Genomic DNA, 20264 nt, shown 5'->3' with positions numbered 1-20264 from the left:
GCCTAATCCTTCAGTTCAGTCCTGCCACAGTTTGTCTCTGCCGCTGACCCACAAGTCCTTGGTATTGGCGTATGGCTCCTGAGACTTGCAAGTGGGCCCCTCTTCCAGGCTGTGTACCCCGGGTCCTCTGTTGAGGGATGACTGTGCTATGTCACAGGTGAGTGCCGTCCCCCCAGGGCAGTTCTGGGCTGCTGGGCTGTGTAGGGAGGCTCCCAGTCTGCTGAAATGATGGCTGAATGGGGCTTTGTTAATTCACACTGCTCTACCTTCCCAACTCTGGGACAATCAGCTGAGGTTGCAGGGAAGGCTAATGTCCACGCCCAGTTTTGTGGTGTGTGCCTGTTATTTGAAGCACTTCCGTCACACTGGGTTGTCTGGGGCAGTTCTGGGCTATGGGGCTGGCGATGGGCAGGAGTGTTTCCTGTCCACCAGGATGATGGCTGTGAGCGGACACCCCCCTTTTCTTGGGAAGTTGTGGTGTTTAGTGAATTTTCTCAGCCACTGGATTATTGCGTTTTGTCTCAGAGCTCTCCTAGTTCTGCTCTTGACTTGACCTGCCCAAATTGCAGGTGTTTGAAGCTTTCTGTATTGGGCTTCTTAGAGTAATTGTTTTAGAAAAAGAAAAAAGGATTTAAAAAAAAAAAAAAAAAATGGGCCCTCCTCAGAGATCTAATGGGCTATTGAAATGCTAAGAGACAAAGCAACCAGGGCCATTAAGGAAAGGTCCACAGGGCAGAGAGATCAGCTTTTCTTCGGGATTTGCATATGCGCCTCAGGGCTCTTCCCCTTTCTATGTTCACCAGAACTCCAAAAATCCTCCGCTTTTATTTTGGAGTTTTTCGTGTTGTTTTTTTTCTATGCCTGTCTCCTCTCTGCTGGGCTGGCTGCTCTCAGATTCTCTGATGTCTGGTCTCAGTCTATCTATGGTTGGAATTTGGATCAGTAGAATGAGTTTCCGATAAGGGCTGCCACTGCAGTTCTCCCTTCTCCTTCCCGGAGCTGACAGCCCCTCCTCCCACGGGACTGAGCCTGGCAGGGAGGGGCGCGGGTCCCGTGGCCGCAAAAACTTACAGATTTCGCTGATCTCAGCAGTTCCACGTTTTCATGAGTGTTGTATGAAGTATGCCCAAAGTCAGATTGCTCTGTGGTGTCCAGTCCACGCAGTTCCTGGCTTTTTACCTACTTTCCTGGAGGAGTAACTAAAACATACAGCTCACCAGTCTGCCATCTTGCCCCGCCTCCCGGTCACTTTTTAAAATCAAAATAATTCAGTTGCATTTCAGCTGCCACACTATCTCAACAATAATTAGGAAGACAGGAATGAAGTGAGGGACAAGAATATAGATCTTAAAGACATTAAAGAGATAAGATGTCATAAACAATTTTTGCTAATAAATCTGACAACTTAGGAAATTGACAAATTCCTAGGAAAATACAGCTTACAAAAATGGACAAAAGAAGAAATAGAAAATCTGAATAGTGCTATATATATAAAATAAATAGAATTTGCAATAAGGCCTTCAAATAGAGAAAGCACCAACATCAGGTGACTTCACTGGTAAATTCCACAACATATTTAAGGAAGAAGAAACATCAGTTCCACATAAACTCTTCCAGGGAATAGAAAAAGCATGTTGCCTAACTCCTTTAATGAAGATAGCATATGCTTGGTACTAAAATCGAACAAGGACATTACAAGAAAAGTCAATTATAGATCAATATATCTCATGAATGTAAATGCAAAAATCTTAAATATTAGTAAATTGAATCCAGCAATACACTAAAAAGGAGAAAACATCACAAGTAAGATTGGTTTTATTCCAGGAATGTGAAATAGGTTTAATATGCAAAATTCAATCAGTATGATTCATGACAATAAAAGGATAAAGAAAAATCATATGGCTATCTCAGTAGACACACAAAAAGTATATGTTAAAATTAAAAGCCTGTTCATGATTAAAAAAAAAAACAAACCCTTGGCAAACTAGCAATGGAAGGGACTTCATTAATCTGACAAAGATTTCTATAAATTGTTGCAGCAAAATCATACTTAATGTTGAAATACTGAAATACGTTCTCCGGAGATTGGGGAAGGACACGAGGATGATCTCCATGCCTGTTCAGTGACATAAATGCTAACTAATGTGATAAGGCAAGAAGAACAAAATAGTTGGAAAGGAAGAAACAAAACTATATGACATGATTGTATTTGTAGAAAATCCAAAAGACTCTCTATAGATAACCTTCTAGATTAGTAAATAAATTCAGGATACTCGATACATGGTCAATATGCAAACATTTATTGCATTTGGATACTAAAACTTTTAGGTTAAAGTTTGAGGAATAACTGGATATTTAAATAGTCTCAAAATATCCCCATAAGGTACTCACTAATTACAAAGGATGAAATGCTAATGTTACAGTGGAGAGACTTGGCAGACACCACATTTATGATCAAAGTTAACATTGCCAGTAGAAAGACTAATCAGTTTCATGGACTCCCGCAGTACTGAGAAACACACATCATCACTTCTGTGGTGTTACTACCCAAATGGGTAACCTAAATCTAATCACAAGAAAACATCCAACAAACCCAAATTCTACAAAATAACTGACCTTAATTGTTCATGTATGTTAAGGTCATGGAAGATGAAGAAAGATAAGGAATTATTCCAGATCCAGATTAAAGAAGACTAAAGAGACATGAGAATGCAACAAATGATTACGATTTTTTTTTCTTTTTGCTATAAAGGTCATTATTAGGACAACTGGCAAAATCTGAACAAGGTCTGTAAATTAGATAATGGTAAAGATTCAATGTTAATTTCCTGATTCTGATGATTTCTGGTTTATGCAAGAGAATATTCTCAGTTTTAGAAAATACAGAAGTATTTAAGAATAAAAGTGTACAATATTTGCAACTTACTCTAAAATAGGTCAGGAAAAAAGTGCATATTTAAAGAGAAAAAGAAATGGATTAAGCAAATGTGGTAAAATGTTAACAGTTGGAGACTGAAGGACACAAAAATTCTTTTTACTCTTCCAACTTTTCTATCAGTCACGGATGGTCAGAATTAAATGTTAAAAGGAAAACAAAAGTTACATTTACAGTGGCATCAGAAAACATCGGATACGTAGGAAAAAATCTAATAAATGGTGTGCAAGAACTTTACACGGAAAGCTGCAAAACATTATTAAGAGAAATTAATGAAGACCTAAAAAAAATGAAGGAATATACCTGTTCATGGATGGAAGATTCAATACTGTAAAGATACAAGTTCTCCCCAAATTGACCTATACATTTAATGCAATCTCAATTAAATCCCAATAGGTTGATTGTGTAAATTGATAAACTGATTTTAAATTTTTAAATGGAATGCAAAAGGCCAAGAACAGCTAAAGTAGTCTTGAAGAAAAAATGTTGGAGGACTTACACTATTAGATACTTATTACAAAGTTCCAGTAATTGAGACAATTTAGTCTTAATAGACCAGTGGAACAAAATAATGTCCAGCAACAGACCAAGACTTACACAGTCATTTCATTTATGACAAAGATGTTACTACATTACAGTAGAGAAAGGATAGTCTTTTCAATAAATAGAGTCAGTCGGAAATCCATTTGGAAAAAAATAATCTTCACTCCTATCTCCCACCATAAACAAAATTCCAAAGGAATTATAGATCTTAATTTAAAGGTAAAACAGTGGCACTTTTGCAAGAATATATGGTAGATCATCATCATGAATTTGAGGCAGGCAAAGATTTCCTAAATAGTCCACAATAAGCACCAACTATAAAGGCAATGAAAATTCATTTGAATGTATTAAAATTTAAAACTTTTGTTCACCAGATTCACTATAGAGAGACTGAAAAGGCAAACCACACACTGGGAGAAAATATTTACAACACATAAACCAACAAAAGATTCATATCCAGATTATATACAGAACTTCTAAAAATCTATAACAAAAAGATAAATGAGTAGAAAAATGATCAAAAGACTTTAACAGTTACTTCAAAAGATATTAAAATAGCCAGTAAGCATAAAGGCGCTCAACGCATTAGTCATCAAGGAAATGCAAATTAAAGCCCAATAAGGTTCTACAATACATCCACCAGAATGAAAAAAAGGATGTAGAACCCTCATATATTCCTTGTGGAAATGTAAATAGATACAACCACTTTGAAAAACTGTAAAGCTGATTGCACTTATACCCAAAGTCCCCACAATTCTAATCCTAGGTATATAACTAACAGAAATGTATATATATTGGTACCAAAAGATGTGTACAAGAATGTTCAAAGTGGCATTAGTTATTTTAGCTAAAAATGGAAAACACAATGTCTATCAACAGGAAATTAGATAAATACAATCTGGTATATTCATTCAGTGGAATACTATAAATGAACTACTGTAACATGCAAGAAAAATGGTTAAATCTCATAAACATAATGATTGAAGGAAATGAGTATAAAAGTACATACAGTATGATTCCATTTTTATAAAATTCAAAATAAGGTCCATTAGGATAGTGGTTACCTTTGGGGAGGGGGTGAGTATTGACTCACTGGAGGGTGAAGAGGCCTTTTGGAATACTGGCAATGCTCTCTGCCCTGATCTGTTTGGTAGTTACACAGTTGTGTTCATATAGTGATGATTCATGGAGCTTTATGCTGAGGGTGTACTTTTCTGTACACCTGAGATGTCCCCCACTGATCCCAGCCCCCTGGTATTCGTGCCCTTCTATAATCTTTTCCACTTGAATATGGGCTGGACTTAACTCAATTTTAATGAATAGAGTACAGCATAAGTGATGGAATGTCACTTCCAAGATTAAGTTATAAAAAAACTGGATTCCATCTTGGGTGTGCCTCTGTTGACAGGCTTATCTTGGGGAAGCCAGCTGCCATGTTATGAGACACCCTTACGGAGAGGGCCACCTAGCGAGGGACCAAGCCCTGCCAACAACCCCATGAGTGAACTTGGCAGCAGAACTCCCTTGCACCCCAAATCAAGCCTTCAAATGAAACTGTAGAACCAGCTGACCAACTGACCACGATTGTAGCACACTTTAAGCCAGAGGCAACTAGCTAAGTTGCATATGGGTTCCTGAACCACGGACCTTTGAGATAACAAATGTTTGTAATTTTAAGTTGGCAATTTTAATGTAATTTGTTATGCAGCAATAGATAATAGTGTTTATTACTTTTTTAAACTTCACTTAAATATAGATTCTTGTCAATGAAAGAACTTTCAAAATATATAAATACTTAATTCAGTTGGTGAAATCGTAAAGCATTTTAAAGTGACTTGATGCAAGGCATTTATAAAAACATATACTAATTTTGGATTTTCAGTAAGTTCTTAATGAAAATCACCATTCTTTTATTTTTTTCAGATTTATCATCTTGGGTTTGTCTCTGATAATTGATCGTATTTTTTTTGGTCAGGTAGGTAGTAAACATATATTAAACTAACAGGTATTTTTTAATCTAACCATTTATTGCACTAAATCCTCAACCTGGGTTTTTAATCCATTAACATTTGGGAACAGAAGCAATTTTTTTTTAATGATACTGAGAAGGAGACATTTAAAAAAAAAAAAAAAATTCCAAAGTATGCCTCTGGTTCAATTTGCTGTACTTTCTACATTACAGAATTGTGTATCGATGCTCAAGAGTCTTTTTTTTAATTCAGTTTTATTGAGATATATAGATATATTCACAAACCATACAGTCATCCATGGTGTACAATCACCTGTTCACAGTACCATCATATAGTTGTGCATTCATCACCCCATCAAATTTTGAACATTTTACTTACACCAAAAATAGTAAAAATAAGAATAAAAAATAAAAGTAAAAAGGAACACCCAAATCATTCCATTCCCCCATCCCACCCTATTTTTCATTAAGTTTTTGTCCCCATTTTTCTACTCACCCAACCATACATTGGATAAAGAAGTATGAGCCACAAGGTTTTTACAATCACACCGTCACATCATGTAAGCTACATAGTTACACAGTCATCAAGAATCAAGACTACTGGGTTGCAGTTTGACAGTTTCAGGTATTTCCTTCTAGCTATTCTAATACACTAAAATCTAAAAAGTTGTTATCTATATAGTGCATAAGAATACCCTCCAGAGTGACCTCTTGACTCCATTTGAAATCTCTCAGCCACTGAAACTTTATTTTGTTTCATTTTGCTTCCCCCTTTTGGTCAAAATGTTCTCAGTCCCACAATGCCGGGTCCAGGCTCATCCCCAGGAGTCATATCCTGTGTTGCCAGGGGGGTTTACACCCCTGGGAGTCAGGTCCTATGTAGGGGGAAGGCAGTGAGTTCACCTGCTAAGTTGGCTTAGCTAGAGAGGGAGGGCCACATGAACAACAAAGAGGTTCTCTGGGGGAGACTTAAACATATTATAAGTAGGCTTAGCCTCTCCTTTGTAGTAACAAGCCTCATAAGGGCAAACCCCAAGATTGAGGTCCTGGCATATCAAATTTTCAGTCCTCAGTGTTTGTGAGAATATCAGCAATAACCCAGGTGGGGAGGTCCAACATTTCCGCATTTTTCCCCAGCTCTTCCAGGGGGCCTGCAAATATGTTTTTATTCTCTGCTCAAATTACTTTGGGATGTATCGCTATTTCACACTAACCTGTACAAACCTACCAGTTCTCACTTCCTATTCAAAGTTCCATGTAATTATGGTGTTTGAATAAACTGACCTTACAAGTTAAATTACAAGAGTCTGTTTTAAGGCAAGGAAGTATAGCTACATTTTTGTCAGATTTGTAAATAATAAAGGTTAAATTTTTAAATGATTTTGACCCTTAAGCAGGAATCAAATTAGCCAGAATATTCTATTCTTCAGTCATTTAGTTTGAGATTATAAGCTCATGACTTTAGCTACTGCCTTTGGCTGTTTTTAAATACCCTACTTCTCCTCCCCTTAAAAGTCACCTGTGGACTTTGGAATCAGATTGCAATGGTTTGAAGCCTGGTGCCCTCATTATTAGCTTCACAATCTTGGACAAGTATATACCTTCTTTGCCACAGTGCCCTTATCTGAAAATAACTATGGTACGTACCCAATAAAGTGGTAGAAGAATAAATGAGCTAATGCATGTAAAATGCTTACAACAGTGCCTACCACAAGTGAGCACTTCGTGTTAACTGTTATTGTTACTGTTACTGTTAATGTTTATTGCTGCTGCTGTCTACTTTGTGCAGTAATTCAAACTAATGTTTCAAAGCTTTATCTTAATAGATATATCATAAGATACTAGAGTAAAACTTTATATGGTTATACACAAACTCATAAAAATTATTTTGAGGACCATCAATAATTGGATGTTAAACTTACACTGCTGAAATAAGTTTGAACATTTATTCTTTGAATTTCAACAATCTGGCATTTTATAAATTAACAAAGAACACATCAGTGCATAAAGCAGAAAAATTATTAGTTAATGAGGTGATATAGTCATGATCAATATTGGTGTAGACTATTGTCTAGTTTTTAGATTTCATTCTTGATTTACTGTCAAATTCCTTCATGCCAAGATTCATACATGGCACTAACATATTTTTATTTCTTTCTCCTTCAACTATGACAGTGGACTTTAGTTCAATTTAACTTTTTGAAATTTAACGTGCTGCAGAATTTGGGAACATTTTATGGTTCTCATCCATGGCATTGGTACTTCAGTCAAGGATTTCCAGTTATCTTGGGTACTCACTTACCCTTCTTTATTCATGGCTGCTTTCTGTCCCCAAAGAGGAATTGGATACTTTTGGTGACTGTGCTGTGGACACTGCTAATTTATAGGTAAGATCTACTTGTTAAAACATTTAGTTTTTAAATGTTACCAAGAAAATAAATTAACATGATTCTTCAAATAGTAAATTGTTTATCTTTTGGAGATGCATTAACTCTTATGATCTGATAGTGGGGATTATTTAGCAGACAGAAGTTGTAGTAATTATGCTGGTGCTCAGATGGAGTGAATACTTCAGATATGTATACCTTGTTTACCAAGGATTGCATTCCACTTATTTATTTTTTATATAGAGGACTTGTAGATTTATGGAAAAATCATGCAGAAAACACAGAGTTCCCATATAGCACCCCCTCACTCAAAGAGTTTTCCCTGTTACTAACATTTTGCATTTGTGTGGAACCTCTGTTACAAATGATGACACAATATTATTATCATTATACTATTAACTGTAGTCCATAATTTACATTAGGGTTCACAGTTTGTGTTGTAGTCCTATGAGTTTTTATATTTTTATTCTCATAACAGATATACAACTAAAATTTCTTTTAACCACATTGAAACATAATTCAGTGGTGTTAATTACATTCATAGTTTTATGCTACCATCACAACCATCCATTACCAAAACTTTTTCATCACTCCAATTTTTCCAAGTCCCCAGGCAGAAACTCTGTACCAAGTAATCATTAACTCCTCATTGCCTACCCGCCTCCTGGCCCCTGGTAACTACAGTCTAGTTTCTGACTCTTAAAAATTTGCTTATTCTAATGATTTCATATCAGTGAGATCATAATTTGTCCTTTTGTGTGTGACTTATTTCACACATGGTGTTTTCAAAGTTCATCCCTTCATTCCTTTTTATAGCTGAATAATATTCTATTCTGTGTATATACCATGTTTTGTTTTTTCATTCATTTGTTGATGGACACTTGGGTTGTTTTCGTCTTTTTCAAGTTGTAAATAATGCCACCATGAACATCGGGGTGCAAATACCAGTTTGAGTCCCGATTCTCATTTTTTTTTTTAGGTATATAACTACAGGAGGAATTACTGGGTCATATGGAAATTCTGTACTTAACTTACTGAGGAACTGACAAACTATTTTCCACAAAGCCTTCACCAATTTTTTCCCCAACAACAATGAACAAGTTTTCCTGTTTTCCACACCCTCTCTAACACTGTTTTCCATAGTTATATATATATATATATATATATATATATATATATATAACCAATAGCCATTCTACTGAGTGTGAAATGGTATCTCATTGTGGTTTTGATTTGCATTTCCCTAATGACTAATCATTTTGAGCAACTTTTCATGTGCTTATTGACCATTTGTATATCTTCTTTGGAGAAATGTCTATTCAAGCCTTTTACCCATTTGTTAATTGGGTTGTCTTTTTGTTGCTAAGTTGTAGGATAAACCTTTATCTGGTATGTGGTCCCCAAATATTTTCTCCCATTTGGTAGTCTGTCTTTTTATTTTCATGATGAAGTCGTTTGATGACAGGTATTCAATCTTGATGACGTCCTGTTTGTGTATTTTTTCATTTGTTGCTCAAGCTTTTGTTGTCAAGTCTAAGAAAGCATTGTCTAAAACAAAGGTCCTGAAAATGCTTCCCTATGTTTTCTTCTAGAAGTTTTATAGTTTGGATTCTTACACGTAGGTCGTTGATCCATTTTGAGTTGATTATTGTATATGCTGTGAAGTAGGGGTACACTTTCATTCTTTTGCATATGTATATTCAGTTTCCCCAGCACCACTGTTGAAGAGACCATTCTTCCCCCATTGAGTGGACTTGACATCCTTGTCAAAAATAAGTTGTCCATTGATGTGAGGGCGTATTTCTGAACTCTCAATTTGATTCCATTGGTCTATATGACTATCCTGGTACCTATACTGTTGTGATTACTGGAGCTTTCTAATAAGTTTCAAAATAAGGAAGTTAGAGTCCTCCAACTTCATTCCTTTTTTTTTTAAAGATGGCTTTGGCTATTCAGGGCCTCTTACCCTTCATATTAATTCAATAATTGGCTTTTCCATTTCTGCAAAGGTTTTTGGACTTCTGATTCGGATTCCATTGAATCCGTAAGTCGCTCTGAGTAGAACTGCCATCTTCACAATATTTAGTCTTCTAATCCATGAATGTGGAATCTCCTTCCATTTATTTAGGTCTCCTTTGATTTCTTTCAGCAATGTTTTGTAGTTTTCTGTGTACAAGTCCTTTGGTTAAATTTACTCTTAGATATTTGACTCTTTGTTGCTATTGTAAATGGAATTTTTTTTCTCGATTCCTCCTCAGATTGTACATTACTAGTGTATAGAAACACTACTGATTTTTGCGTGTTGATCTTGTATCCTGCCACTTTGCTAAATTCATTTATTAGCTCTAGTAGCTAATAAATCTGGATTTTTCAAGATTTTCTATGCACAGGATAATGCCATCTGTAAACAGAAAAAAGTTTTACTTCATCCTTTCCAATTTGGAGGCCTATTTCTATTTCTTGCCTAATTGCTCTGCCTAAAACTTCCAAAACAATGTTGTATAACAGTGGTGACAGTGGGCATCCTTGTCTTATTTCTGATCTTGGAGAGAAAGCTTTCAGTCTTTCACCATTGAGTATGATGTAACTGTGGGTTTTTCATATGTATCCTTTGCCATGTGTATCCTTTGTCATGTTAAGGAAGTTCCCTTCCATTCCTAGTGTTCTGTTTTTATCAAGAAGGGTGCTGGATTTCATCAAGTGCCTTTTGTGTATCAAGAGAGATGATCTTGTGGTATTCTCCTTTCATACTAGTAATATGATGTTTTTTACATTAATTGGTTCTCTTACAATGTACCACCTTGCATACCTGGTGTTCTAGTTTGCTAATGCTGCCGGCATACAAAACACCAGAAGTGGATTGGCTTTTATAAAAGGGGGTTTATTTGGTTACGAAGTTACAGTCTTAAGGTCATAAAGTGGCCATCAACAAAAGCTACCTTCACTGGAGGATGGCCAGTGGTGTCCGGAAAACTTCTGTTAGCTGGGAAGGCACGTGGCTGGCGTCTGCTCCAAAGTTCTGGTTTCAAAACAGCCTTCTCCCAGGACGTTCCTCTCTAGGCTGCAGTTCCTCAAAAATGTCACTCTTAGTTGCACTTGGGGTATTTGTCCTCTCTTAGCTTCTCCGGAGCAAGAGTCTGCTTTCAACAGCCATCTTCAAACTGTCTCTGTAAGCTGAAGATCCTCTCTCATTTCCAGTGTGTTCTTCAGAGTGTCCCTCTTGGCTGTAGCAGCTTGCTCCTTCTGTCTGATCTTAAATAGTGCTCCAGTAATTTAATTCAGACCCACCCTGAGTGGGTGGGGCCACACCTCCATGGAAATTATCCAATCAGAGTCATCACCACAGTTGGGTGGGGCTCAAAGAATTACAATCTAATTAACAATGATAGGTCTGCCCACACAAGATACATCAAAGATAATGGCAATCTGGGGGGGCTAAATACATTCAAACTGGCACACCTGGCATAAATCCTACTTGATCATGGTGTGTAATTTCTTAGTGTGCTGTTGGATTTAGTTTGCTAGTATTGTGTTGAGGATTTCTGCATCTATATTCGTAAGAAATATTGTTCTGTGATTTTCTTTTGTGGTATCTTTATCTGGCTTTGGGAAGAGGGTGATATTTTAGATTTTTATCTTTTTCCTTTGGATGGGCCATCATTTCCTGTTTCTTTTTCTTATAATCTTTTGTTGCATACTGAACATTTTAATAGTTTCAAGTGTTAACTCTGGGATTTCATCCCTGAGCTGTAAGTTCCAATCTTTTATTGCACATTGTACGTTTTAATATTTTAAACATTGTACGTTTTAATATTTTAAAGTGTTAACTCTGAGATTTCGTCCCTGAGCTATAGGTTCCTTAAGTTTGATATGCCAAGAGCTATAAAAGCAAACCAACAGAAAAAAAAAACACCTTTCACAGTGTGTGCAAACTGGCTCTGTGTGGGTGATGCTCTCCTTCAGAGTTGAACCCTCCTATCAAGATCAGCCCAAAGTGAAAGAGAAATGCAGGGTTCGTTGAAGCTTTTCTGAGACTGCATCTTCTCCTGGGCTTATGCTTGATCATGGCCTTGTAAATTCCCTTGTTTACAGGAATTGGAATGCTTCCTCTCCTCCATATGAAACAGAATTTCTCTTCCTCCCAGATGCTCTATTTTATGTCTTAAAATAGGTAATCCTTTGCCTTAGGACACTTTGACTTAATTGTTTCTTTATATTGCTTTAATTGCCCAGAGCAGCTTCTTCCTGCAGTGCAAGGTCTGGCAGGACAAGCCAGCAATGAGTTTCCTGGTATAATCTTTCAGCCTCCCAGCCGACAAATTGACACCAACAAATAGGGACCCCATTATGTGCATAAACAGTAACCTGCTCCCTCCAGAACAAGACCAGGGACTCACATGGGAGCATGGGCTGACTCCACCCCACATCAGGGAGGGAGTGCGGGAGAGGTCAGCAAAGGCGCGGTGAACTTCTACCATTTCTCAAGCTATGTTTTCTTGATTCAACACTTGCCCAGTCACTACAACCCTTTAACTGTTTTCCAGAGGTGTCGAAGATGGTTCTTGCGAGTTATTTAAAGATTCTCTGCAGGGACAGCACCCTAAAGGGTCTTATGACACTATCTTGGTCAACCAAATGCATCCAGGTTTTATGAAGTTGAACAAGTTTTAATTGCTTAAAAAAAACCACATACACAAAACAGAAACTGTCACAATTTTAAGTACTAAAGAAAAAGAGAAATACTATTTTAAAAATGAAAATTATGCATATTTATTTCAAATTTGAGTATTACTTGGATTGGTCATGAAATCCTTTTTTAGAATGTAATTGCAAGAGTAGTTCTAAAGCATAATCATCACCACCATAGAACTAACAAAATGAGACTGGTTCTTGAAGCATGAAATTTCAATCTTAGTACTTACAACAAAATAAACAAATCATGTTAATTATGTTTCATACACATTAATTTCTCATCCTATCATGTAATAGGAGAAAACAGAACTAAATTTTTCTTTTAATACCTCTTCTTGTTATTACAGCATGTTGAGCCATAAAGAATTCAGGTTTATCTATCCAGTTTTGCCATTTTGTATGGTATTCTGTGGTAAGTATTTTTGTTTAATATAGAAAAAATTATTTAATTATAGACATAATTAAAAGGCAATGCTTATTAAACTCTAAAATATTATTTACTTCCAAATAGGCTAGATGAGAATTAGTTGTTTCTTAATTATAAATCAATTATATATTACTCCAGTATTCCTTTTAGTCTAAAAATGCTGTGTTCTAAAAAATGAAACAAAAAACATAAGGAACCAATATGTAAAACATCTTCTGTTAGTATTATTTCTGACTATTAGACAACTTTTACTATAAAGAAATATGCCTATTTTAGACTGTTTTAAGTTTATGGTTGAACTGAGAGTTTTCATTTTCACAAAGGAAAAATATATTTATAGCTGTTGAAACTAGTTTTTTGTTTGTTTTTTTAGTTTTATTGAGATTGTTCACATACCATACAGTCATCCAGAGATCCAAAGTGCACAATCAGCTGCCCATGTTACCATCATACAGCTGTGCATCCATCACCACAATTAATTTTTTTTCAATTTTTAGAACATTTTCATTACTCCAGAAAAGAAATAAAGACAAAAAAGGAAACTCAAATCCTCCTGTACCCCTAACCAACCCCCTCCATTACTGACTTATAGTATTGGTGTAGTACATTTGTTACTGTTGATGGAAGAATTAAAATACTACTATTTGTATTACATAGTTTGCAATAGGTGTATTTTTCCCTATGTATCCCTCTATAATTAACTTCTAGCTAAGTGTCATACATTTGTTCTAGTTCATGAAAGACAACAGTTAATCACTGACCTTGTCCACCACAAGATTCATTGTTTTATACTTACCTGTATTTTAACCTCCAACTCTCCTTCTCATGACATACGTGACTCTAAGCTACCCCTTTCCACCACATTCACACACCATTCAGCACTGTTATTCTCACAATATGTGCTACTGTCACCTCTGTCCATTTCCAAACATGTTCAACCTAGTTAAACATTCTGCTCATAATAAGCTGCTGCTCTGCATTCTTCAGCCTTGTGGTATATCCTGGTAACTTATATTTCATGCCTGAGTTTACATATTATAATTAGTTCATATCAGTGAGACCATACAATATTTGTCTTTATGTGTCCGACTTTTTTCAGTCAATATATAGTGCCCTCAAAATTTCTTCATCAACCCGTTTTTTTTTTAAGATGGATTTGTTCACCCACCCATACATTCCATCCTAAGTAAACAATCGATGGTTCCCTGTATAATCATGTATTTATGCATTCACCACCATCACCATTATCTATATAAGGACATCTCCATTTTTTTCCACAAAGGAGGAGGAAGAGTCTAAGAAGGTAGAAAGACAAAAGAAAAAGAAAGAAAAAAAAAAAAGCTAAAAAGCAACAAAAGGAAAGACAGAACTAAACCAAAATACAATAAAAGACTCAGACAACATCACCAATGTCAAGAGTCCCATACTCCTCCCTTAATGTCCCCCTCTTATAGGCATTTAGCTTTGGTATATTGCCTTTGTTACATTAAAGGAAGCATAATACAATGTTTCTGTTAACCATAGTTTCTAGTTTGCATTGATTCCATTTTTCCCACAATACCACCCCATTTTTTTTAATTAAATTCAATTTTATTGAAATACATTCACACACCATACAATCATCCATGATATACAATCCACTGTCCACAGTATGAAAACATAGTTATGCGTTCATCACCACAGTCTATCTCTGAACATTTTCCTTACATCAGAAAGAACCAGAACAAGAATAAAAAATAAAAGTGAAAAAAAACACCCAAATCATCCCCCCATCCCACCCCATTTGTCCTTTAGTTTTTATCCCCATTCCTCCACTCATCCATACACTAGATAAAGGGAGTGTGATCCACAAGGTCTTCACAATCACACTGTCACCCCTTGTAATCTACATTATTATATAATTGTCTTCAGGAGTCCAGACTGCTGGGTTAGAGTTTGGTAGTTTCAGGTATTTACTTCTAGCTATTCCAATACATTAAAGCCTAAGAGGTGTTATCTATATAGTGCATAAGAATGTCCACCAGAGTGACCTCTCGACTCCATTTGGAATCTCTCAGCCACTGAAACTATTTCGTCTCATTTTTCATCCCCCTTTTGGTCAAGAAGATACTCTCAGTCCCACGATGCCGGGTCCACATTCATCCCTGGGAGTCATACTCTGCATTGCCAGGGAGATTTACAACCCTGGGAGTTGGGTCCCACGTAGGGGGGAGGGCAGCGAGTTCACCTGTCGAGATGGCTCAGTTAGAGAGAGAGAGGGCCACATCTGAGCAACAAGGAGGTACTCAGGGGGAGACTCTTAGGCACCATTACATACAACTTTAGACTTTCCTTTACCACCCCATTTTTAACACATAGCAAGGTTGACATTCATTTGTTCTCCCTCATGTAAATACATATTTGTACATTTTATCAGAATTGTTGAGCACTGTAGGTTTCACTGAGTTATACAGTCCCAGTCTTTTATCTTTCCTCTTTCCTTCTGGTGTCCCACATGCTCCTAACCTTCCTCTTTCAACCATACTCACAGTCGTCTTTGTTCAGTGTACTTACATTGCTAACGTCACCCAAAATTTTGTTCCAAACCTCTCACTCCTGTCTTTTCCTATCTGTCTGTAGTGCTCCCTTTAGTATTTCCTGTAGGGCAGGTATCTTCACAAACTCTCTGTCTGTTTGTCAGATAATATTTTAAACTCTCCATATTTGAAGGCCAGTTTTGCTGGATATAGGATTCTTGGTTGGTGGTTTTTCTCTTTTAGTACCTTAAATATATCACACCACTTCTTCTTGCCTCCATGGTTTCTATTGAGAAATCTGCACATAGTCTTATCAAGCTTCCTTTGTATGTGATGGATCGCTTTTCTCTTGCTGCTTTCAGGATTCTCTCTGTCTTTGATGTTTGATAATCTGATTATTAAGTGCCTTGGTGTAGGTCTACTCAGCTCTGTTCTGTTTGAGGTACACTGCACCTTTTGGTTCTGTAATTTTCTTTCTTTCATAAGAGATGGGAAATTTTCATTGCTTTCCTCTATTACTGTTTCTGCCCCTTTTCCCTTCTCTTCTTCTGGGATACTCATGACACATACATTCATGTGCTTCATGTTATCATTCAGTTCCCTGAGATCTTGCTCATATTTTTCCATTCTTTTTTCCCTATCTGTTCTTTTGTGTGTAGGATTTCAAGTATCTTGTTTTCCAGTTCCTGTGTGTTTTCTTCTGCCTGTTGAGCTCTGCTGTTGTATGTCTCCATTGTGTTTTTCATCTTTTGTGTTTGTGCCTTTTTATTTCCATAGATTCTGACAGTTGTTTTTTAAAACTTTCAATTTCTACCATATGTTCACAGTGTTTTCTTTATATCCTTCATCTCTTTTGGTGTATCTTCCCTGAACTCATTTCTCAGATTTAGCATATTTCTTTGAAAATCTTTAATTGATTGTTTCATTAAAGTGAAACAGTATCTCAACTGTACCTTGAGGTGTTTGTTCCTTTGACTGGGCCATATCTTCATTTTCCTAGTGTAATTTTTTGTAACTTTCTGTTGTCTAGGCATCTTATTTCCTTGGTTACCCAAATCAGATTTTCCCAGACCAGAACGGGTTCAGGTCTCAGAATAGGGTTATATTCAGTTTGGAGCTTCCCTGAGGGTGTATCTTAGAAGAATGACAGGCTTTCCTATGAGACCTCTATCCGCTGTGCTTTTCCTAACCTGCCCAGCAGGTGGTGCCTTTCAGTGGGTTGCTCCCCACTGGTGTAAGTTGATGTGGCCCCTTTAGTTTCTATTTTGACTGTTTTCCCCTAGGCTCTGGGGTGTGAGTTCTGAAGGAACTGGGCCCCACCTCATTCCTTTTAGGGTACATACACCCCCTAGGGCCTTATCTTCTGCATTTGAATTGCTCCTTTGTCTCTCTGACTCTGTTATCTCCACCCTGTGTCAGAGCGCTGCAAACTGAAAATGGCTGGGGCTCTCTCCACTAGCCACTCAGGTTGAGATAGAGAAAAAGGGAAAGAAAGCCCCCTTTCAGAGTCAGTCCACAGCCCCCCAGTTTCACCTGTCAGAGAGAGCACCTGGTCCTCTGGGCTCCCTTTCCTGGGGCACAGTTTTCTGGGTCTTTAAGGTCAGTCATCTCTAAAAGCCTCTGTCTGTTTGCTAGGGGTTTGTCTGTTTGTAGCTTGTATTCAGCAGTCCACATTTGTTAATTAAAATCCCAGTTGGAGCTGGGTTGAGCTATATTCACTTGCTCTGGGTCTGCTGCTTTCTCCTACAACAAGTTCTTGTAGCTAAGCCTGCTGTGGGGGGAGGTGGCTCCCAGCGCAGTTCTGCAGTTTTTACTTACAGATTTTATGTGGCGATCTCAGCTATTCCACCCAATCCGGGTTGGCGTACGTGTGGCCAGTCACAGTTGTCCCCCAACAGTCCTTCCAGATTATTTAATAAACAACTTCCTGGTGGTTTATTAGTTGCTCCAGGGGACTAAATTTTACTCCTCTCTATGCCGCCATCTTGCCCCTCCCCTGAAACTAGTTTTTAATACATTTACCTCTTTAAGACCCCCCAATGCATAAGTAATTTTTATAGTTATTTACTCCTCCTAAATAGATTTTTTGGGGCCTCTGTTTTAGCTTGCTAAAGTTGCCAAAATGCAATATACTAGAAATGGCTTGGCTTTTACAAAGGGGATTTATTAACTCACAAGTTTACAATTCTGAGGCTGTCAAAATGTCCAAATCAAGGCATCAACAGGTGATGCTTTCTCCACAAAGACAGGCTACTGGCAATCTGGTACTCCTCTGTCACATGGCAAGACACATGGCAAAATCTCCTGGTCTCTCCATTCTCTCCTGGGTTTCATTGCTTCCACCTTCTGGCTCCAGTGGCTTCCTCTGTTTTCTGTGTGTCCTTTCTCAGCTTCTTTGTTTTCTGTCTTCTCTTTTCTCCTCTTATAAAGGACTCCACAAAGAGTATTAAAACCCACTGGGGCATGCCACAACTGAAATAACTTAAATGGTTCTACCTACAATAAGATAACACCCACAGGAATCAATTAGCTTTAAGAACATGATCTTTTCTGGGGTACATAAAGCTTTAAACCATCACAGCCTCTTATCCAGTTTTTCAGTAGGCCTTTGCAATATTTTTTTGAGGTTCTGTTGTATGTTGAAATCTTTCTGAAATCTTTTGTGTATTAACATATATAGACCAAATTTTCCTATTTTCATCACTTTGAGGTGTACAATTCAGTGGTACTAATTGCATTCATAATATTGTGCTATTATCACCAACATCTATTGCACCAACTTTTACATTACCTCAAAGAGAAACTCTACATCCCTTAAACATTAATTTCCGTCCCCTACTTCCCCCATCCCCTGGAAATTTGTAATCTACTGTTGGTCTCTATGAAATTTGCTTATTCTTGGTATTTCATATAAGCAAGATCATACAGTATTGATTCTTATTGTGTCTGGTTTATTTCACTCACCATGATGTCTTCAACGTTCATGTTTTCACATATGTCAGAACTTCCTTTTACAGCTGTATAATATTCCATTGTGTATATGCCACATATCACTTCTTCATTCATTTTCATGAATAGTAGTTTCCTTCTATTCCTAGTTTTCCAAGTGTTTTTATCAAGTGATGTGAGATTTTGTCAAAGGCCTTTTTTGCATCAAGAGGACGTGGTTTTTTTTCTTTCATTTTGTTACTGTGTTGCATTACAATGATTTTCTTATGTTGCACCACCCTTGCATTCCTGGATGAAACCCCACTGCTTATGGTGTATAATCCTGTCATTGTGCACATGGATTCGGTTTGCTGGTATTTTGTTGAGAATTTTTGCATTCATATTCATAAGGGAAACTGGTCTGTAATTTTCTTGTAATATCTCTATCTGGATTTAGTATTAGGGTGTTATTGAGACCCATGGAATGGTTTAGGAAATTTCCCTCAATTTTTTGGAAGAGTCTGGCGATCTGTGTAATTTTTCTTGGAATGTTTGGTAAAGTTCACCAGTGAAGCCATCTTGTCCTTGACTTTTCTTTGTTGGCAGGTTTTTGATTACTGACTCAATCACTCTATTATTGGTCTGTTGAGGTCTTCTATTCCTTCTTGAGTCAGTTTGTTATTTTTGTTTTTCTAGGAATTTTTCCATTTCATCTGAGTTGTCTAGTTTGTTGACATACAATTGTTCATAGTACCACTTATAAACATTTTTATTTCTGTAAAGTTTGCAATAATATCTCCTCCCTTCATTTCTGGATTTTGTTATGTCAGCCTTTTCATTTTGTTTTGTCAGTATAACTAAAGTTTGTTAATTTTATTGATCTTTTCAAAGAACCAACTTTTGGTTTCAGTGAGTCTGTTTTCCTATTCTTTCATTTATCTCTGCTCTGATCTTATTTTTAAATTATTTCTAGCTTCATTCTGTTGTGGCCAGAGAAAGATAATTTGTATACAGGTATTAGTCTTTTTACATTTATTGAGACTTGTTTTATAACCTTATATTCTATCCTGGAGAAAGAACTATGTGCAGTTGAGAAGAATGTGTACTCTTTGATGTTGGATGAAGTGTTCTATGTATGTTTACTGGGTCTGGTTAGTTTATAATACTGTTCAAGTATTGATCTTCTGGCTAGATATTCCACCCATCAGTGAAAATGATATATTTGAAGTCTCCTATTAATGTAGAACTATCTGTTTCTCCCTTCATATCTGTCCATGTTTGCTTCCTGTATTTGGGGGCTCTGTTGTTACTGTATTTATGTTTATAATCACTATATCTTCTTGATGGATTTACCCTTTTATCAATGTATAGGACCCTTCTTTGTCCCTTTTAACAGTTTTTTTACATAAAGTCTATTTTGTCTGATGTTTGTATAGTCACCCCTACTCTCTTTTGATTACTATTTGCATGGAATATTTTTTTCCTATCATTTTGCTTTCAACTTAGTTGTATCTTTGAATTTAAGATGAGTCTCTTGTAAAGAGCATATAGTTGGGTCATGCTTGTTATCCATTCTGCAAATCTCTGCCCTTTGATTAGAACGTTTAACCCATTTACATTTAAAATAATGACTTTTAATGCCATTTTGCTGGGTTTTTTTTCTAAGTCTTACACCTTCCCTCCTCAATTCTTCCATTACTGCCTACCTTTGTGTCTAGTTGATCTGCTGTAATGAACTCTTTAGATCCCTTGTTTACATTTTGTGAATTTTTTCTGATATTTTCTTTGTGGCTACCATAGGGCTTAAATTTAACATCCTAAATCTACAATGGTCTCACCTTGTTACCAAGTTAACTTGAGTAGCATG

At 36.7% G+C, this 20264-nt stretch overlaps 1 protein-coding gene across 4 annotated transcripts in view; it reads left to right on the top strand.

The window, feature by feature from the left end:
- Positions 1-20264, top strand: part of PIGB (phosphatidylinositol glycan anchor biosynthesis class B) — a 58765-nt gene that overhangs the window by 31940 nt on the left and 6561 nt on the right. For 2 of the 4 annotated variants that reach the window (XM_037833893.1, XM_037833896.1), the window contains exons 8-9: positions 7623-7834; positions 12874-12938. In XM_037833893.1, coding sequence (XP_037689821.1) covers positions 7623-7834; positions 12874-12938 — 277 coding nt within the window. Of the gene's footprint in view, positions 1-5401; positions 5454-7622; positions 7835-12873; positions 12939-20264 lie in introns of all 4 variants that reach the window. The other 2 variants (XM_037833895.1, XM_037833894.1) reach the window with 2 other exon arrangements.

The sequence above is a fragment of the Choloepus didactylus genome, chromosome 4 (assembly GCF_015220235.1).
Source record: "Choloepus didactylus isolate mChoDid1 chromosome 4, mChoDid1.pri, whole genome shotgun sequence".
In the NCBI taxonomy this organism is placed as follows: Eukaryota; Metazoa; Chordata; class Mammalia; order Pilosa; family Megalonychidae; genus Choloepus; species Choloepus didactylus.
The sequence above is the reverse complement of the archived record's forward strand: the minus strand, read 5'-3'. Positions and strand labels throughout refer to the sequence as shown.